At 39.8% G+C, this 22751-nt stretch overlaps 1 protein-coding gene across 2 annotated transcripts in view; it reads right to left on the bottom strand.

Moving 5' to 3' along the window:
• Positions 1–21204, bottom strand: part of WDR26 (WD repeat domain 26) — a 51587-nt gene extending 30383 nt beyond the window's left edge. Inside the window, exons 1-3 of one of the 2 annotated variants that reach the window (XR_010067981.1) lie at positions 20343–20849; positions 18797–18896; positions 18527–18583 (exon numbers count right to left, since the gene is read on the bottom strand). Coding sequence is in view for 1 of the 2 variants with exons in the window: in XM_063304162.1 (XP_063160232.1) it covers positions 18527–18583; positions 18797–18896; positions 20343–20707 (522 nt within the window). In the remaining variant the exon portion in view is untranslated. Of the gene's footprint in view, positions 1–18526; positions 18584–18796; positions 18897–20342 lie in introns of both variants that reach the window. The other variant, XM_063304162.1, reaches the window with a different exon arrangement.
• Positions 21205–22751: the final 1547 nt, after the last annotated feature.

Below are 22751 nucleotides of genomic sequence, written 5' to 3' on the forward strand. Positions count from 1 at the left end.
AGTAAGTGCGGAAGTATAGTCCTCTTTTCCTTCTGTCTGGGCAGTGCAGTCTGCTATTGGCAGGGTATTATCTCCATGCTGCACATGTGGACACTATGGGTGCATATGGCCTCAGAGTCAGTGCATCATGTTTCAACAAACAGGTCAAGAATTGCAGTCCAATAACACCACTGATAGGTGGGTCACATCAACAGGATTGAGGGAGAGTGGATAGGGTAGACAAGGTGCATGAATCCTGCTGTAACCCAGTAAATTTACGCCAGTTACTTCCTTTCCTGGATTAGGAGGCCCTTCGAACAGTCACTCGTTCCCCTGTTATCTCCCATATAGACTACTGCAATGCGCTTTACATGGGGCTACCCTTGAAGAGTATCTGGAAGCTGCAGCTGGTTCAGAATGCGGCTGCGTGGGCTATTTTTGGCGCCCCTAGAAGGGCGCACATAACACCGCTGCTGCGCGAGCTGCATTGGATACCAGCTTGCTTCCGGGTCCAATTCAAGGTGTTGGTTATCACCTATAAAGCCCTACATGGCATGGGACTGGGTTACCTAAGGAACCACCTCTTCCCTGTTTCATCAGCCCATCCCACTCGATCATGCACAGAGGGCATGCTACGGATCCCGTCGATAAGAGAATTCCAGCTGGTGAGGTCCAGGAGGCAGGCCTTCTCTGCAGTAGCACCCGCCCTCTGGAACATCTTGCCCCCTGAGGTGAGATTAGCCCCATCACTCCTAGCCTTCCGGAGGAAGTTAAAGACCTGGCTCTGCCACCGGGCTTGGGGCAGGGAGGAAAATAGTCATACTTGGGGCTGGCGAGTACCTTGAAGTGCCCCTCCTATACAACAACTGAATGAGACCATAGCCATTTGGATTTTATTATATTTGGTAGCTCTGTGAAATGGTTTTATAATGTGTTTTATATTGAAATTTTATTATGTATTTACTGTTTTATATTGTAAACTGCCCAGAGTTCCTCCGCTTGGAGATGGGCGGTGACAAATCTGACAAACAAACAAACAAACAAATAATATAAGCTCTCTTCCAGTGCAACCCTTATTCAGCGGTTGTTCAGCGACTGAAACAAACAGCCAGGTGAATATCATTCAGTGAGTATCTCTCAGGTGACATAAGCTAGGTTCTCCTCTTATTATGACTTGCTCCAGTGAGTGGATGATTGGTTAAGAGTATGATCCGGGTGAATTGGCTATATCTGGCCAATAGGCAGATTGATGCCAGCATGTCATGTTCACCGTTTCAATGTGCTTGGTACATCGTAACGTTTCGCATGTCATTAGCCTGATATGTGTTTGATCTTAGAAGGGAGGAAGATTCCTCTTCGGGGAGTTCTTATCTGTTGGCTGCTGGGTTGGAATGTATTTGGGTTATCTCATGTGTTCAAGGTTGCTTTCCCAGGATGTGTGGAAAACGGTTACCAGCACCTGGGAGCGGGGGTGGTTGCTATGGCTGGTAGGGGGGAGGGATTACGTTTGGAGCCGAGGGTTTTTAGTTTGTATTTGGCGCGCTTTTAGTCATTCTCAGCTTTCTCTGTAACTGTCATAATTTCCCTAATAAATCAGATTTCATTTAAGTAACTTCTTGTGAGTCTGAGTGTTTGGGATAGGTAACCATTACACAGCAGGAGATAAGGGGCTAGCCTTTAGTCCCCTCCAGTAAGAGACTGGTGTTATTATGGTAGCTAAGTTGCTTCACTGAGTCCATGACTGGGTATGAGTGATGGAGTGTCACCGCATCATGTAACCCGGAGAAGAATCTTAAGAAGCTGGGTGATGGGCAAGAGATGTATTGCCAGAAAACCACTGGCAAGCGTGACCAAATTTTGGCAATGGTTGCTCAAAACTGGAGCAGATCTATTCCCTCAATTTCCTTTGGCTTGCTTAGTTAGTACAAAACAGAGAATTCTGCACTGCTACCTGAACCAAACAGCAGCATCCTAACTAGGAACTCTCCCTGCCAGGAGAGATCACTGATGTTGGCAACTGTCCCCTTCATCCTTGGGCCATACAGGTTGGAAAACACAAATGCTTAGTCAGAACCTAACAGCATCAAGCCTTGCACAACTCCAGTGCAAAGTCCAGCTGTAAAACTGTTGTCTTTTAGAGTCCAGATTCTCTAGTTCAGCTAAGGAGACAATTTGGATCAGCATGGCTGTCTCTATACTTAAGAGTATTACCATGAAGAAGTGCTCAAGTACGGCCAAAGCTGTGAGTGAGTTACATTCCTGGAGGTCAAGGAGACATATAGCTGAATGCTTGAATATTAGACAAGCAGAGTTTTAATAAATGAGGACATCCTAAGGGATTAGATGTCAGGATAGCTGGAGCTTGACCTGGTCCAGCATCCATCTTTCTTATATGAAAGGAAGGAAATAACCAGTAATCTTATGATGCTTGTCCATACAAACACTGGAAGAGACCAGCTGGGATGTTCCTAGTGCTGGCGCCCTCCAGACCAAGATCATCCTGAACAACTAAGTGTGTTTGTGAACAATACAGCTGATGCCAACAAACTGCACCTGATAGATTGCCCTCTACATGTTGACCCCATTCTCTATGTCCATTCTTACCCCACCCCTACTAGCACATGGTGAGGGAGAGGTAAGAAATGTACACATAATCTCAGCTAGACTGGGTTAAAGTAGACTAAATGTCCAGACTTACTGCTTGCAGCAGTTCTGTCCCTTCCTCCCCACAACACTTATGCAAAGAGGGTATCATCCATTGCTGACGTAGTTGCTTGAGGGGATCTGGTAATCACAGGAAACCAGTTGCTTGAGGGGGATCTGGTAATCACAGGAAACCAGTTGCTTGAGGGGATCTGGTAATCACAGGAAACCAGATGGAGATGGTTCTGGAATCTAGCCTCCACTACGCTGAACAGCTGGTCATACAAAGCCATTATTGGTGCAACAGCACATACCACATAGGATGCCACTGGACCAGCGGTGGCTTGCCACCTTCAGGCTGACTATTTTGCCACTAGTTGGCAATATGAGCTACTTGATGCTTCCAGAAGGGTAAAGAACAACTGGATTATATCTAAAGAGATGCTCAAACACTTCCAAAACCAATCTAATGTCTTTTCCCCTGCAGATCCATGCCTCAAAGTAGTCCTAGATAGCACAGCATAGGTCTTCAAGTGCAATCCTAAAGTGCTCCTATAGTATGCTGTCCTTGGACCCACAGTATGCTGCTGGCTTTGGTGGTAGCAGGCAGTCTGCTGGGATATTGGCTCCATGTTAACACCATAGGTCACTGACACAGATTCAAAAGGGGCAGCTCCTCCTCCTCCTCCTCTTGAACTCCAGGCCCAGAATTTCTAACAGAGAACAGTGAGTGGATTGTCAGAAGTGTTATTATCATTTCCTTTCTGAAGTTTTATGATAATCACCTCCTCTGCTTGTGTAGAGGGAAGAGATCCTCCCACAGCACTAGTTCTTCATTACCCACCAGAATGCCAGCTGGTGGTACCACAGTTGCCTGCAAAGCAGGCATGGTGCTAAACTCAAGCCTTTTTAGAGCAGTCACCCTCTCCTTAAAACTAAAATAAAATGGTACTGGGGCTGTGAAGATTGCCTCAAATAACTTATGACCAGTCACTGTCAAGACTTCACACAAGCATAGTTATAACTATTACTGAAACTCAACCCCATATTCAGATAACAGCAGAAATGTCATAGGCTTGACTAATTTTTAAATACAAGAGAAATAACGATGGCTTTAAGTATCTGTATATATCAGCAATCATAACCTCATTACTGCTTAGTAACGTTTAGGGGCTTCAGCAAAGGATCATTACCTTGTTGTGGTGCTGGACCTTGAGCACCTCAATGACGCCATGAGCTAAACTGTGAAGGGCCACCCAAGACGGGAAGGTCATGACAGAGAGGTCAGACTAAATGCGACCCCTGGGGATGGTAATGGCAACCCACCCCGGTATTCTTGCCGTGAAAACTAAATGGATCGGTACAACCAGAGATATGTCAGTATACCATCGGAAGATCAGACTCCCAGGTCGGAAGATGGTCAAAATGCTACTGGGGAGGAACAGAGGATGAGTTCAACTAGCCCCAGACGTGATGATGCAGCTAGCTCAAAGCCGAAAGGACGGCTAGCGGCCGACGGTGCTGGTGGTGAACGGCGAATCCGATGTTCTAAGGATCAACACACCATTGGAACCTGGAATGTAAGATCTATGAGCCAGGGCAAATGGGATGTGGTTATTGGTGAGATGTCAAGATTAAAGATAGACATTTTGGGCATCAGTGAACTGAAATGGACTGGAATGGGCCACATCACATCAAATGACCACCAGATCTACTACTGTGGACAAGAGGACCACAGAAGAAATGCAGTAGCCTTCATAATTAATAGTAAAGTGGCTAAAGCAGTGCTTGGATACAATCCAAAAAACGACAGAATGATCTCAATTCGAATTCAGGGCAAGCCATCTAACATCACAGTGATCCAAATATACCCCCAACCACAGATGCTGAAGAAGCTGAAGTAGAGCAATTCTATGAGGATCTGCAGCACCTACTGGACAATATGCCAAAAAGAGATGTTATTTTCATTACAGGAGACTGGAATGCTAAGGTGGGCAGTCAGATGACACCTGGAATTACAGGTAAGCATGGCCTGGGAGAACAAAATAAAGGACATAGGCTGATATAATTTTGCCAAGACAACTCAATGTGCATAACAAACACTCTCTTCCAACAACCTAAGAGACGGCTTTATACATGGACTTTACCAGATGGACAACACCGAAATCAGATTAACTACATCCTCTGCAGCCAAAGGTGGCAGACATCTATACAGTCGGTAAAAACAAGACATGGAGCAGACTGTAGTTCAGATGACAAACTTCTTCTTGCACAATTTAGGATCAGACTAAAGAGATTAGGGAAGACCCACAGATCAGCTAGATATGAGCTCACTAATATTCCTAAGGAATATGCAGTAGAGGTGAAGAATCGATTTAAGGGACTGGATTTAGTAGATAGGGTCCCAGAAGAACTCTGGACAGAAGTTCACAACGTTGTTCAGGAGGCGGCAACAAAATACATCTCAAAGAAAGAGAAAACCAAGGAGGCAAAATGGCTGTCTGCTGAGACACGAGAAGTAGCCCAAGAAAGAAGGAAAGTAAAAGGCAACAGCGATAGGGGGAGATATGCCCAATTAAATGCAAAATTCCAGAGGTTAGCCAGAAGAGATAAGGAATTATTTTTAAACAAGCAATGCACAGAAGTGGAAGAAGACAATACAATAGGAAGGACAAGAGGCAGTGACAGACTTTGTATTTCTAGGCGCAAAGATTACTGCAGACGCTGACTGCAGTCAGGAAATCAGAAGATGTTTAATCCTTGGGAGGAGAGCAATGACAAATCTCGATCAAATAGTTAAGAGCAGAGACATTACACTGACAACAAAGGTCCACATAGTTAAAGCAATGGTATTCCCAGTAGTAACATATGGCTGCGAGAGCTGGACCATAAGGAAGGCTGAGAGAAGGAAGATCGATGCTTTTGAACTGTGGTGTTGGAGGAGAATTCCGAGAGTGCCTTGGACTGCAAGAAGATCAAACCAGTCCATCCTCCAGGAAATAAAGCCAGACTGCTCACTTGAGGGAATGATATTCAAGGCAAAACTGAAATACTTTGGCCACATAATGAAAAGACTGGAGAAGATGCTGATGCTAGGGAAAGTGGAAGGCAAAAGGAAGAGGGGCCGACCAAGGACAAGATGGATGGATGATATTCTAGAGGGGATAGACTCGTCCTTGGAGGAGCTGGGGGTGGTGACGACCGACAGGAAGCTCTGGCGTGGGCTGGTCCATGAAGTCACGAAGAGTCAGAAACAACTGAACAAATAAACAACAACGTTTAGGGGAACATACAGCAGAAACCAAAGCCCTAGGACTCCGGCAGTGATTACTCTTTGACTTTTGATAATGAAAGTTAATAAATCAGTAAAACAAACAAACAAACAAAAACAAGCCTCCCAATCCTGCTGCTTTGTTGCATTGTTCAAGAGCATCTTCTTAGCTATTGGTAAGCCCAGAAAAAAAAAAAATGAGCAAAAACATAATGTCAGCATAACTTCCTATTTCATGATGCAATTGCTTCATGAGTGAAATAATATTCACAGGATACCTGCATCCATTCCAATAGTCACAGAAAACTGTAACTGATGGAGCTAATTTTTTTTAAACACCCACCTTTCATATCTCGGTATTGATAAACAAACTGTGCCTTTAAATGCGCATAAGACATAATACTCTTTCCTCCTCCAAACACGCATACACTTACAGAAGAAACAGTTTCTATATGATAAGAAACAGTATGTCTTCCAAAGTTAAGCTTCTCTTCTTTCAGTCATATTACATTGCATTTTTATAATGGAAACACATAGATGCCTCTTGCCCAAACTTAAGCAAATTTATACAAAAGGCTTGTACAGTGCTTTGAATTCCAAATGAAAATTACATATATGATCCCAGAAAAAAATAACAGCTAGATTATTAGATTACTAGATTCTGTTTCAAAGTCATGGCTAAGTCTTGGAAATATGAATGATCTCTGAACCAAAGCAGAAATCACCGTGAGTAATCATAAACAGCCTCCATTTCAAAGCAACTGTGTGCTAAGTTCAGGAAAAGTGGGTTACTCTAATATTCAGAAACGCATAGGATCAGGAATTATTCTATTGATAAACACTACTTGATTACTAACTCAAAAGTAAGTCAGCACTTTACTTTCCATCCCTGAGAAAGTATAATCGCTCTAGTTCATTTTATGACAATACTGATATACTGCATGCACAATTATTAGGCAAGTTGTATTTTTGAGGATGTTGATAAACCTCAAACCTGAATATTTAAGAAAGTAAAAGTGAGGTTTTGGCTTTTTTAGGAGCATATCTATGTGTGCACAATTATTGGGCAACTATTAGTGTGCAGAATTATTATGCAACTAAATGAAAAACTAAAGTTCCTCCATCTCACTCGTTTATTTTCATCTGTTAAAGTGAGAATAAACAGCAAACAACTCAAAATTTACAAATAATCATTTCTGACATTTCAAACAAAAAAATCAGTGACCAATATAGCCATCCTTCTTTGCAATAAGTCATAAGCCTTCCAATCATGGAGTCTGTCAGTTTCTTGATCTGTTGACGATCAACTTTTTGTGCAGCAGCAACCACAGCCTCCCAGACACTGTTCAGAGCGGTGTACTGTTTTCCTTCACCGTAAATCTGTTTGAGAAGGGCCCACAAGTTCTCAATAGGGTTTAGGTCAGGTGAGGAAGGGGGCCATGTCATTATTCTTTCACCTTTGAGGCCTTTACTGGCTAGCCACACAGTGGAATACTTCGATGCATGCGATGGAGCATTGTCCTGCATAAACATCATGGTCTTCTTGAAAGATGCAGCCTTTTTTCTGTACCACTGCTTGAAGAAAGTGTCTTCTAAAAACTGGCAGTAGGTTTGGGAGTTGATTTTGAGTCCATCTTCAACCCAAAAAGGTCCAACTAGCTCATCTTTAATAATACCAGCCCATATCAGTACCCCACCTCCACCTTGCTGGCATCTGAGTCGAAGTGGAGCTCTGTGCCCGTTACTGATCCAGCCACGGGCCCATCCATCTGGTCCGTCAAGAGTCACTCTCATCTTATCAGTTCATAAAACCTTTGAAAAATCTGTCTTCAGATATTTCTTGGCCCAGTCTTGCCATTTCAACTTATGTGTCTTGTTCAGTGGTGGTCGAGTTTCAGCCTTCCTTACCTTGGCCATGTCTCTGAGCACTGAACACCTTGTACTTCTGGGCACCCCAGGTAGGATGCAGTTCTGGAATATGACAGCACTAGAGGATAATGGGTTCCTGGTAGCTTCACGTTTGATTCTTCTCAAATATTTGGCAGTTAATTTGTGTCTTTTTTTCTCAACACATTTCTTGCGATCCTGTTGACTATTTGCAACAAAATGTTTGATGGTTCTGTGGTCACGCCCCAGTATCTTAGCAATTTCAAGAGTGCTGCATCCCTCTGAAAGACTGTTTACAATTTTTGACTTTTCAGAGTCAGTTAAATCTCTTTTTTGGCCCATTTTGCCTGAGGAAAAGAAGCTGCCTAATAATTATGCACACCTTGATATAGGGTGTTGATCTCCTTAGGCCACACTCTCCCTCATTACACAAATACACATCACCTGATATGCTTATATCCAATAAGCATTCAGGTTTATACAGCTTGGAGGTGGAAAATATGCATAAAAATGATGATATGGTCAAAATACTCACTTGCCTAATAATTGTGCACACAGTGTACATCCTGAAACAGTATTAACATCTACAAATTTCCATCTCCCACATTTCAACCAATTTTTATTAAGTATAGCAGTTTAAGCCATGTGTCACAATTTTAAAATTCTTTCCATTTTTTACTGCTCTATCTCCATTTGTGCTGCTCTATTCACCATCTTGCCTGATTTAGAGTTCATGCAAATTAAATTCTAGTGCACTATTCTGTGACCTGTGCTGGCCTAATAAAAATGGATAAGATACTCTAATCGTCGTTTCTAATTACAAATCTTATTTATTTGATACCACCCATCTACATGATACTTTACGAAGAATAACAGAAGCTCTGTCTAATGGGATGATCATTTGGATTCTAGAGTTACCCAAAGGAAATAACAAAGTAAAGATGGAGAAGCTGAAAAAGATAAGCAAGTGAACCACACACAATTACTGCAGTTACATATACAAATTAACTCACTGGAAACACGGGGAACATGGAAAGCTGCTCAACTATGCAAGATTCAGGATCAAAAGCTAGAGTAAGATATGGCTTAATTTAACATTCAGTGAATCTGAAAGGCCTGCCAACTGATCTTCATGGTTAACCTGGCAGGTAATATCCCTTCAAAAAAAAAAAAAAAAGACTCTCCAAATGAACATATTCAACAGGTGGATGCTCCACTCTTCTTCAGTAAGTTTTGACTACAACTACAACTCCCATCAACCCCAGCCAGCATAGCCAATCTCAAGGAATGGTGGAATTTGTAGTTCATCCACATCTGGAAAGTCACAGATACACACTATTAGAAGAATACAATCCTTTTCCTAAAAAATTTAACCACTTTAAAAGTCCAATAAATAATTTTACTTAGCATACTTGTGTACTTTCACAGCCATACAAAGATGCTTATATTTTACAAACGCTATGTCTTCAAGTGGGTATTCTATTAACTATGAGACCAAAGGTTTGTAATATGTCCCTAGGCAGCATTAAAGCTTTTAATTATTTGCAAACTAATGTTTTAATTGTTAAAGCAATCAATTTGTACATTTGTTTAGGAAGTGTATGAATTATAAACAGGAAACTATATCATGACTTAAAATCCACTAATTCCAACTATATGGGAGAATCTTGCATGGTAACATTCCAAAGAGATGCAGTAGTAATAATAATAATGGATGTCTCCATGAGACTCACACTAGTCTCTTTTCTTCCACCTGATTACAAGTTTAAATTACTGGAATATGAGTTTTAAAAATCAAAATTAAATAAATAATACAAATGACTTTAATTATATCAACCTATTATATCGCAATATTATAATGGATTGGGAAGTGCTATCCTAAAATGGTCAAATTTCTCAATATTAAAAAGTTGGATCCAAGGGGATAAAACCGCATGTAGATGTAAATTGCACATGTACTTGGGTGCATTCCATAGTGATTGCCTAAGTGTACAATACTATGTTTCTCTTACAAATATCTTCCTGAAGCTACAGGTGGTTCTCGCTTAACGACCACTCATTCAGCAACCATTTGAACTTACGATGGTGCTGAAGAAGTGTTAGTTACAACCGGTCCTTGTACTTACATCAGTTGCGGCATCCCCATGGTCATGTGATTGCAATCTGGGCTCCTGGCTCGCAATTACAACGTTGCAACGTCCCACGGTCATGTCACTGCCATTTGTGACTTTGCTTGTAGGAAGCCGGCAAAGAAAGTCTAGGAGGAAGCCAGCAGGAGGTCGCAAATGGTGACCACGTGACATTCTCGCTTAACGACCCATGATGATCGCTTAATGACAGCAACTGGAAGTGCCAGAATTTCTGTCGTTAAGCGGCACAGTCATGTGATATTGCACTTTACGACCGCATAGCTTAGCAACAGAAATCCCGGTCCCAATTACCATTGTTAAGCAAGGACTACCTGTATACTCAGTTTACTATTTTAATGGAATTCCAATTCTTCAATTTGTATAGAAATGTATACTAAGAATTTTCACATTCTCTACAAAGAGTCTGATTTCTTGAAAGCTTTGGCAGTACTGTATTTGCTACCTAGCTTTCTACTTTGGATAACTATTTACGCTTTTTTAATGAAGGATCCACACAAACAAAAAGATTACGCTCTTGATTGTAGATTGTGAATTCTATGGTAAATTCAGCATCAATTGTACACACCATGTCTGGTTTCTTATATACCTAATATACAGTACTATATTTGATCTAGCATGAATAACATAATTTGAAAGTTATCTACTGTATCATAAGATACTTACATAATTAATAAAGACAAAAAAACCTGACCTCCTTCAAGAAACCAAAAATTTGGAAAAACAGAACGAAGAACTGTCAGGTTGGACAAATTTCAGGCTGAAAAAAAGCATCCTACTGCAGAACTTTTCCTGAAGCTGTTACTCACACAGCAACTAGAAAAGTCTTGGTCATAATTATACCAACAACAATTCACTCCAAATCTTTTATATGGGTTCCTTCTCTTTGGGGCAACAGGGGTAAGTAGCAATCTACAGCTAGATCACAAAGATGAAAAAAATGGGATTGCTTTACATTCCATATCAGCTGAGCATACAATGCAAGAAGTAGAAGCCAACAGAATGTATTGTTATTGCCTCTGTTTAAAATATCATTTGAAACATTCATGTTAGCACAAACTACCGTGATAAGGCATTAAAAAGTAATAAAGTAACAACCTGAATTAAAGCAAAGGTGGAAAATCTGTTTCAGACAATGGTTTCATCTGGTCTTTGAGCACCACTTTCAATTACAAATTGGTGGCAACTTTTGGGAGGGTTCTGAGGACCACAGCCAGGCTTTTGGGAAAATGCAGGTTCTGAATTAAGAAAAATGACATCTATCTACTGTAAAATTGCAAAAATTACATACCTGTAGGGTCTGGTAAAATAAAATAATTTGCTTCAAAACTTGAAAGTTCATTAAATCTCAACCTGGAAAACTTATGTGGAAACAATGAAAACTGGTAAGATTTAGCAATTTCTTAAGGCTCTGTCTACTCTGAAACTTTTAAAATTTACTTTTCATTTAATTCGGACAGTATATGGACATTTATCTATAGATGTTACAGGTGCCATGGTGTCTGCTGGCATCATGACATGCCTTACAAAATTTTATTATATTGCCTGGGAAAGTATTCCAAAACTCAAATTAAAGGACTTATTTAGAATTGAGATTCCTGAGTGGCACTCAGAAGTGCCAATGGGAGTACAGACAATTTCTTTGGCACTTGACAGGCCCTTTGCCTTGCCTATTTTATCAATTAAAACAAATAATACTAATTAAAAATGGGTAGCTGCCATGCTGCAAAGCAAAGCATCAGTATCCAACATCATAATCCTTTTAAAGAATGTTTTTGGGCGCCAAACCAGACCCATTAGCTTTTTTAGAAAATAAAATAATTGTGGCTCCTATGTGCTCATCAGCCCAGAGAAAGGACAAAAAGAAGCAAAGATAATCAGGGGGAGTCCTAACAAGAAATAGGGGCCTACAAGGGAGATAGCTATCATTATAGCAGTGCTTTTTTAACTGGCTACATCTTCCATAGCAACAGTTCTATGAACAGGTCAGCCATCGACAAGCCATTTTCTGAGAGTACTCATAACATTAGCTCAAATTTTCATACAAAACACTGAAAAGCCTTGAAGTAAGAAATATGGTAGTAAAGTCTTGTGTGCACTACATGCCATTTTTTCATTCTATAGGCTCCCTATAGGTTTCTATCACCTATTTTTAAACTTAAATTTCAGGAAAAAGTATATCATTCACTTATTTAAATTTGCACTCAGGTAAATTACAACTTATATTTTTCAACTTTAAATTATTTATATGATCAAGTGATTAAACCAAGTCTAAAACAAATGAAAAGTAAAAAAAGGCTATGTTTTTATATACCACTAAAAGAGAATTTTTTTTAGCTCTGGTTTATTGAAAATGTTATAGTAGACTGATTTATACATCATGCTAAACAATAGTAAGTTGGTTCACATGTTATTCTAAGCCAAAAACAAACAGAAAACATCATGCTGTTATGCAACAAGTAGGCCAACATGTTTGTTTATTTAAAATGTGAACACCACCCTTCATAACAACGCCTTCCCAGGGCAGCTTAAAGACATTTTAAAATTACAATTAAATATATTACTCATAGTTTCACAAACATTTACATAATGAAACACGTACACTGATATTCTCTATCTCAAAAACAATGGAAGAGGAGGTATTAGTTGTTCCATTTCAGAATCTGCTAATTATTTGAGACTGCATCCCTCACAATATATCTTATAGAGCGTGAAAATCTTCACTTACACATCTTCTTTCACAATGGAAACCCTTTATTTATCTATTTAAGATAGATTAAGTATCCAGAAGAAATTGTGCTCACCCCAACAATCTCTCCAATGCTTACTAAGGAGGCTCAATCCACAAGTGAAAAAGCTATTACAGAATACAAACAGCAGTTGCTGTAACACACATGTGAATGAACAACTAGAACAAATTATATTCGACATGGGACTTCTGCCCTGCTTCTCTCACAACTGTAACACGGCCTAAACATACTTGTACTGGGTTTATTTATACATCTATGCATTTCTATGCATATTACATTTTGCAGAATAGTATCCTAAAACACAAATACTCTTTAAAAGGAGATTTTCAATTGCCCAAATTACTACATCTGAAAGATTAATGTTGGTTTTAGAATAATTTATGGAATAATAAAGATACTACGTATCCACGGAACAGGTAAAAAGTGTTTTCTTAAAAAAACAACCAGATTTTTTAAAAAATTAAATAAGATTTTAAAATTTTTCTTAAAATTGGTTGTCCAACTGAGGCATCATTATTAGAAGTGCTCCTCCTGCTGAAGGTAGCATGTTTAGGACCTTTAAATTAGCATGTCATCATGCTCCTTTTTTCCTCTCACAGGGTAGTCCCGTGACCTTGGAATTTGCATAGCTGAACAAAAATACAGTTATTACATTTTGGTAGTTTAACACAATTAAACAGGCAGATATTCTTCTTACTGTTCTAGTTTTAGAAGTGCACATATTCATGTATGCTAAACTAACTGCATTGACTCATTTGATCACTTGGAATCATCCTCAAAATACAATATTCTGACGCCAGTCCACCTGCACCATTTTTAATGCTATGATCACTATCTACTATTTCAGAGTTTTCTGATAGCATGGTTTCAACAACATCACATATGGTACAAAGATCTAGCATATAACCCACAGCTGCAAGAAAGAAAACAAGAAACTGCCATCACATAGAATTAGGCATAAATAACTTTGTAGTAAAAAACTAGAAGATTACAGTCATAAACAGTTGATAAAAAAAAGTAACAAACTCTTCTTCCCATATAACTGAGAATGTATATTTCATTAATATGGTTCAATCACTTCAATCAGGATACAGTCAATCCATTAGAGCAATTACGGGAAATAAACTGATGACTATGTTAGCCAATACAATAATTCCATAATATGGACTTGTGTTCTCAAAGAATGGTGCATCATTCCTATGAAATATCTGATATACCAGAAAATGCAAACACTACTATATATTTGCAAATATCAGCACTACAAATAATTCCAAATGCTTACTATCCAGCCTTGTCATTCATAGTGCAAATGCATTCAAGATAAACAACTCAGAAGAATCTTAAAATAACATACAATACAGTACTAATTTTACATACTTCCTAGCAAAAGACTTAGTACTCCAAAAACTAAGACAAATGCAGTAAGCATTGCAAAGTATGTTCACAACAATCATTTTGCAGCAGCTGCTCTAAAGAATGCAGGGAACCAAAAGGACTCTCCCACAAGAAGTCCAATGGCACATACTAAAGGACTGTTTGGAACTCTATATTAAGAAATAGCTTATGCTGATGGCAATTTGTGAATAAAATTGTGACGAGCTGCCAGCTGGATATATTTATGAAATACACCCAACCACTCAAGGCAGGCATGTGTGGAGGCTCTCATTTTCTCTAGAACCATACATTTTCATGTATGACTTCCAAACCAGAGTTGCGGCCTTTACTGATGAGTTGTTTAAAAATTGATAAGAGAAACCAAACCTTATTGATCTTGTTAGACTTTTGTGTGGCATGGCAATGGTGAGTGTGCTGTGGCTCCTCTTCAGTATTCCTTGTTTTGTCTTAAAAGAAAAGAATATAAAATATGGTAACAACGCTACAAGCCCCTTAAAAAACCATCTTGGTAAGCTCTTGCAGATCTCATCAAAGCAGATGGGGTAGGAGAATAGAGAAACGTCATTAGGTTTCATCAACATGCTCTACCTCATTCATCCAACTTAAGTTCTGCAGTCCTAAAAGTGTTCTTGTTCTTGGATCACTTATATTTAATACTTGGCGATAGGCCAAGTATTAGATATAAATAATAGATACCAAACAATACCAGAGTAATAATGTTGATTTCATGCTCTAGTTGTGGATTGCTTAGAGGAACCCTAGTTGTCAATGCGGTTAACATGAGGATTTGTGGTTTGATCTTGCAGGTTTCTTAAAGATGTGTAAAACATTTCAAAGTGAACTGTTTCAAATTCAAAACATACCATTTTGCATGCAAAATGGGTCTGTTTCAACTGCTTTAGAAACATCCTGTGTCCATAACTCAGTGGTTTCAAGCTCAGAACACTTCCATAATGCTTGAAACAGCCTGTTCTACATTCAGAATAGCTGTTTCACACTTGAAATGTGACTTTGTGAATTCAAAATGGTTCAACTTAGAAGCATTTTGCACATTCCTAATTCTTCAACACTCTTATGAAACAAGATGCTAGGAAGCCACACAAAAATGAATCCATGTAAAATTAAAATTAAGTGATACGTTATCCTTTACTAGATACATTCAAAGAGAGGCTGGACAACTAACTTTATGGGACACCTTAGCTTAGATTTCTGCAATGAGTATTGGTTGGCTTGACAGTTAAATGTCTACTTTCAGTTCTATGACCACTGTTTGAAATGAGGAGAGAAGGAAAAAAGAGATGTGGAGATCCTAGTAAAATAGGTACAATTCAGAATAGCAATATAGACATTTAGCACTAAGTCTCCAATGGGATCAGCAAATCTTGCTTCTAAATAAACATTTAGAAAATCAGGCTGTACAACATTAAATAATCTGAGCTCAACACAGTTTATCTGCAAATCCATATAAAGATCCAAAATATCAACAGACTACAGCTGTTTGTTATACCTTTATGTACATTGCAATAATATATATGCATGCATAGATTTTTGAAATGACTGGCCCAGTTGCAGAATTCCTTTCCTGACAATCCACCAAAATTCAGGCCTAAACATCTTTCAAAAATATTATGAAAACTTTTTCCATGTTAGTTTTTGATACCAAGTCAGTAAAAGGGCAAACAGAGTGAGACATATCATTTGCCATGAAGGGGGAACATGGTATTGCATATTTTACACTATTGTTTGTCTTTAGTCTTCAGGATGAGGTGAGAGTAAGAATATAGCTTCTAAATATACCTTTTCAAGAAAATACTGCCTTTCAACCAGCAGATACAAAAGTTTATTTTAGGCTGGCCATAATAAAATCCAATATAAATATTGTAATATAATATCCAAAATGTCAATTTAACTCAGCCACCACACACCAGGGAAATCTTCCATCAAATTACTTCTACCCCTTAAGTCACAGGGGGATCTCCAGAAATGATCACCAAGGTTCATTTGAGGAATCAATTATTGTCCTAATAAAGTACATATTTGCCTAAACCAAACTTTAGAGTCAGTTGCCCAAACCAGGATTCTCTTAAACCTTTAAAAAAAAACTTTTTAAAAAAAACCCTTAACAAAACAGGTTATCATTTCCCACAAAGCAGTACTTCACAAGTCACTGAGCTGTTTTCCTGCAACGTGTTTCAGAATATGACTTTTTTCCCCAAGCAAAATAAATCAAATTAATACATTCAGGAAAATAATTAAATGGACATGATTTTGAGCCTTCCCATTTCACACAATACAGTAATTTGGGTATGAAGATGAACATGACTGTAAGAGGCAATACTATTATTTCCATTCTTATAAATCTAACTGAATTGCACTGAAAAATGATTCTAAAGGTACCTCCAGATCTCAATTTCAATTATTTATGAACTGAATGGATTTGACACACCAACATCTTATAGAACGAAGTACTTTTCTTAGTATAATTTATTGTTCTTCTGATATAGAAATTTTAAATCTATTAATTTCATCTACAAGAGAATATTAAGAATGTTTTCTTCCATTTACAATAGAAGACAATTCCAGCATAGCTCAATATACCTTTAGCAAATTAGCCTTATTAAATAAATATTTAAAACATTATTTGCTCCCTACAGCTTCTTAAACAAAGATCCCCAGATGGTGCTGAATTATAAGACTAATTTATTTATTATTTATTATTCAAATTTTGCTACCGCCCATCTCCCCCAAAAGGGGGACTCTGGGCGGTTTACAATAAAATTAAGACTATAATAACAACAATTAAAATCTATAAAAACAATTACAAATATAAAATGCAATATAAATAAATATAAAATCCAAAGGGTTAAAAGTTCTGATCGGGTGGGAGGGGCTCTAAGGTGTGAGCCAATCCCATGGATGGTTGCCCACCTGCCCACCCCATGCGAGAGGGCAGAGCCAGGTTTGCAGGGCCCTCTTGAAGGTCAGAAGTGAAGGCGCCTACCTCACCTCTGAGGGCAAGATGTTCTAAAGGGCGTGGGCAACTGCAGAGAAGGCCCACTTCCTGGACCCCGCCAGATGGAATTCTCTTATCGACGGGGTCCACAACATGCCCTCTTTGCCCAACTGGGTGGGGCGGGTCGATGTTAGGGGATGAGACGGTCCCTCAGGTAACCTGGCCCCATGCCATGTAGGGCTTTAAATGTCATAACCAACCCCTTGAATTGGACCCGGAAGCAAACTGGCACCAAGTGCAGCTCACGCAGTAAAGGTGTTATATGTGCCGATCTAGGGGCACCAAAAATAACCTGCACGGCTGCATTCTGGACCAGCTGAAGCTTCGGGATACTCTTCAAGGGTAGCCCCATGTAGAGCTTTCTACTCAACATTTAGGAATAATCGGATTTTTAATTCAACATCATCTGATATCCAGAAACAAGGAAATGCTCAAAATACTGAAAGGATACCAATCCCACAGAACTAGCTTTACTTTTACAGAAAACAAGTTTCCACAAAAATTACACTTTGTTATTTTCTCTTATCAGGCCTTATATGACCTCTCCACTTTTTAGTACTTGATTATGTTCTTTTTTTAGTATACTACATAAATCATATTAGCAGTTATATTATTAACTATCCATTCATAAGAAAGCATATATGGAAGTACTTGCTTGTGAGGGAAGATTTAACTTGATTAGCCTTCACCCTGAGTGAAACAATATATACTTTCATAACTGTAGCAAACATCTGCTTTACACACCACTTCCTACATGATGGGGGAGGGTGCAAAGAACAGGAAAAATATCCTTTTGATAACAAACAGAGCAACCACAAGAAAGCTAAGTAGACATCAGTCAATTCCTCTGTTTTTAGAAGCAGGGCTATTTTCCACTTTAATTAGAGGAAAATATGCTGCACTTTTGTCAAATGTAAGCCTAAAGCAAAAAACATACAAAGAAAAGGGTGGTAGGAATATTTTTAGGGTCTCTTTAATTCAACATATGTTGTTAATTACATAATTGTAGACATGATTCTATATACTATAGCCCTCAGTTATCACTAACATGATCACTTTATTGCTTTATTAAATAAAAGACAAGATGACATTCTTGGTAACTGTACAAATATGCTAACCTTGTACAATAAACATGCCCCTAAACTACACACACCAAATCATTTCACTAAAATGTAAAATGTAGAAACTGTATTTATTGCTGGGCTGCAAGTTAAGCAACTTCCCAAAAATATATGTAGTTTAGCCACATCGTTACATCAGAATGTTCAAACACCAAGGTTTGCATACTAAGTACTAGCTTTTTTATTTTTAGTTTAATTGAAAAATTTATATTGCTGCTGACATACATATATAACTAAACATGCACATCTCAACTTAAACTATGAAAAAGGAACATATATTAATTATTTATATCTAGAGTTCGTTGAAGAGCCTCTCTTACCACAATTGCATTAGAAGAGTGCACCAATGGCTTCAGTTCATTCAGGTCGTTCTCAGCCTATAAAATGCAATGTTAAAAAACAGTAAGAGAAAGAAAAAAGGTAAACCAAAGTTGGTGAAATATACTGTAATATCTATAAATTAATATATCCTAGATTTGTGAAAGTTTACTCAGAATTAAGCCTCACTGTAATGAACAGATTGGATTTATTTTCAAGATACTATGCATAAGGTTTCAATCAGTTAGGCAACCTCATGCCTCGTTTATTACCTTATCCCATTCTCCTTCCATGACATGATTGCGGAATTTGGTGGCAGAAGGGTGTTCTAAACGACATCCTGACTCTTGCATGAGAAGATCAACAGTCTGGCTGTGAGAGAGAGGCACAGTGTTCTTAAAAAGTTGACCAGTCTTTATCCTTAAAAAAAAAGCCATCCATTGTAGCCTTAGTCCAACATATTTTTAAAATATAACAAAAATTACCTGGACTATCTCAAAATACATTCCAGCAAATAAGACATATTTTTTCCACTATTTTCATGATCAAGAAAAATATTTTCTGTCAAAAAATATTTTACTTAATAGTTTATAAACCTAGATTCCTACTCCCCCCCATTATTTAAAACTAAACATAGTGTTTTCGATATGTTAAAGTCTATATCACAAATTGTTGCCTCTTGCTATAAACTTGCCCTGTGTTAATGGCATACGTATTCTGTGTTCTAAGTTAATTAATACTAATCCATTCCTATAGTGGTTCAAGTTCTCATCTTATAAAGGCCTTAGTTTTCCAAGGACATACTGTATGTATATTCCCATACATCCTAATAAAGTATCAAACTTAAACTAGCTGATATTATATTATACTACAGTCAGGTTTGTTTTAGTAATTCAAATTACTGATGTATTGTGTTTATTTGCTTTTCACCCTCCCCCACTCCAGTGCATTCCTATTACTCAGCTCAAAGTACTGCAGTGCTACAAGCTACATAAGAGTCAACATATCTGACATTAATTTTAAGTACATTCCAAGGGTATTAGACATAGGTCTACCCAAGTTCAATTTTAATACCATCAATCTAAATTATCCAGCAAGTTTAAAATTATAGAACATCTATATGTGTAGATTCTTTTAATCTAAAACACTTCTGTATTAGACCAACTTAAACAAAGAATTTTTCATACACCATTGTATTCAAAATACTAGTTTACCAATACAATCTCTGTAATTTATTTGCCTTTAAATAATGTCCTGTTGGGCCTCCCTACCGTCATGGATGACAGAAGTTCTACCTGTTCTCTTAATACGAAGTTCACACTGGACTAGGCCTGAAAAATAGGCCCCATTGTCTCTCTGCCTTCATCTCTACATTCACTGGATTTATTTATCCCTCACATTTCTGTCTTCGATATTAAATTGTAACAGGCTAATTTTGAACAAAAAATGTCCCCACTAGAGAAATATGGATCAACATACAAAGTGTTGGCCTCTTTCCCTCAGATATATAATAGATCTTAAAATAAACAAGTCTGCCAAGGTTATTGTTCCCATCAACACAAACCTAGATCCATACTCTTGCCTCACAAACCATCATCCGATTTTGCTACAAAAATAGATATTAACAAGAGGAATATCACCCATCCACTCTTACCTCAAAATCTCCCCCCAAAGGCAGCGTGAGAGTAGGGGGCTGAGAATACAACATGGTGGGCAAAGTCATCCTCCGGACGATCCCCCCACCCCCATTCCTCAGGTTTAAGCCCACACATTATTTGGGAGGGGGCATGTATTGCAACTCATGCTCGCCTCACTTACTTGAGGCCCAATCCGTGGAGGTGCTGCCCGATGAGCCGGATCACGTCTTCATCGGATTGCGAAAGTCGCTTTTTCTTCTTCAGGGCACTGCTGCCGACGCCGACGCCGCTGCCTCCCCCCATCTCAACCGCGGACCCGCCGGGGGCCGAGACCCCATTATTGACACTCGGTCCGCCGCCACCGCCGTCGCCGTTGTTGGCCGACGGCAGCAACCCATTGGCGTGAGCTAGCTGCTCTCCAGTGGTCGATCCCGACGAGGCCTCGCCGTTTTGGGCGTTGAGGCAGCCCAGATCCGGACCCTGCGACGATGACGACGGCGGCGGCGGCTGTTGCTGCTGACCCCCTCCTGCTCCGTTGGCCTGCATGGCGCTGCCGCTGGCTCTGAGGGGGGTGGCAGCCGGGGGGGCGAGCCCGCAGGAGAGCGAGGGGGATGAAGACGAGGTGAGGCCTGCTCTGCCCGCGGAAGCCCCGGGCTCTCCTGCTCCCTCCGCCGCCGCCGCCGGGGAGGCCCGCGCTTTCTTCCGCGGTGGCGGGGAGGCTCCGCCGGTGTCCGAGTCGGAGGAGGAGGAAGCGGAGGCCAGAGTTTCCTCGCCGAGAGCGGCCGTGGTGGGAAGCCGGGGGGGGGGAGTGAGGAAGGGGAGGAGGGGTAGGGTGGGATGGGGGAGGTGGCGGGGTAAGGAACGGGGGAGCTGTCCCTCTCCCCGGGCCCTTAGACAGCAGCAGCAGCTGCTACCCTCTCTACGGTCCTGCCAGGGAACGCGGCCCGAAACAGCCCCCGCCTGGCAGCCCAGGCCCACGGCCCGCTCCCCTCCACTAGCTGATCGGTTTGTGGCTCTTCTGCCTAGCTGCAGCCTAATGGAGTCTGGGCCGGGACGTCACAGGAAATTCCTATACTGCCCCCTACACTCACTTCCGCCGCCGCCGCCTGGGGTAGGCTTGGGGGGTATGGCTGCGGAGGAACTCGGATCGGTCTCGACAGCACCACCCCCTGGGCGGGCGTAGACCCCCGACTCAGAGGGCTTTTGTCGTAACACCTGCCGGGGGAGGGGACTGGCTGGTGATGATTCGTCTTGACTCGCTTCAGATATCCATATAGGGAGCAGGGAAAGGGTGCAGGTACATATGCAAATAAATGTACACTCACTTGGGTCCACGTGAGAGGTAGTTACTATTTTTCTGTGGGCCTGCGGTTTCAAATTTTGAACGTCCTTTTATGTTCTCCAGTTCCAATTTTTTAAGATCTCCCTCCTGAATAATAAAAAGCCTTGTGACATCGTAGCCTTAAATGTGTTCGCTTTTAAGATACAAACTCTTTTTTTTAACTAGCCTGGGGTAGTTCTCTTAAAAATGGTTTCAGTCCGAGTGGGTTCTTTTGTACTTTGTAGTCAATAAATAAATATCGAGATGTTGTGCGCTGATGTTTGTAAAAGAACAACATGGGTTATATAGCTTTTTCGAAGTAACAGAAGAAAAACTTTTTCCCCCTTTACTGTGATCTGTATTCAAAACAGAGCTACTCATTCAGTAAGTTGGTATGGCAAGCTCTATATCAAGCCTGGCATAGTTATTAAAAATAGAACTTTTCCCATTTATTTTCAAAAGTGAAAAAAAATCAGGGATCTGCTATTGGAGAAGAGCTATTATAACTTTGAAATAATAAAATATGGGTTAACCAGTATATTGGTAAAAGCTTAACAATATCGTCATTTCGGTAGGGCAGGGAGGTAGCCTCAGCTATGTTTACTTTCCCTTAAAAATTAGTTCTGTAATAGAATAGTTTGCATGATACACTAAAGCGCAATGCTGTACCATATTTTCCCGCACCCAAGTAGCATCTTGTGCTACTGTCATCCTTACCACCTCAAACTGCTTTTTAAACAAGGTAGAAAGCTTACCTAAAGCTAACTGGATTGTGTAAATGGAAAACAGCTGCCAGTTGTGGTACATTTGGCCTAGAGTTCCTAAAGGAAAGGCAGGATATAAGTTCAATACATTAATAAATATAAATGGCATCCACTCTAGATTTGCTTAACACAATCAGCCTAAGGTATGCCTTTTAACCACAGTGGGGAATAAGATGCTGGCATGTACGTTTTCATTCATCAGGTTGACTTGCTCAGTTTGTCCTGTCCCCCATGCCAGTAGAACAAGCAGTGCTAGATCATAACAATGTATTTCCCAGTAACCAGCCTTTCTGTCTTCCAAGTCCTCTGATTCCATTTCAAGCCAGAGCTGATCCAGGCTGTTTTGACTGAGAGGCTTTAAACATGGGAATGTTTATCCTTTTGTAAGTATACAGAACACACTAAAAAATGAAAGCCAGTTAGTACCTGTCTTTTCAGGCCTGTAACTGAGCGCAGAGAACTGTGAGCCAGTCAGTACTCACTTAGCCGCCAATTACTCAAAGTC

The sequence above is a fragment of the Candoia aspera genome, chromosome 1, assembly GCF_035149785.1.
Source record: "Candoia aspera isolate rCanAsp1 chromosome 1, rCanAsp1.hap2, whole genome shotgun sequence".
NCBI classification, from domain to species: domain Eukaryota; kingdom Metazoa; phylum Chordata; class Lepidosauria; order Squamata; family Boidae; genus Candoia; species Candoia aspera.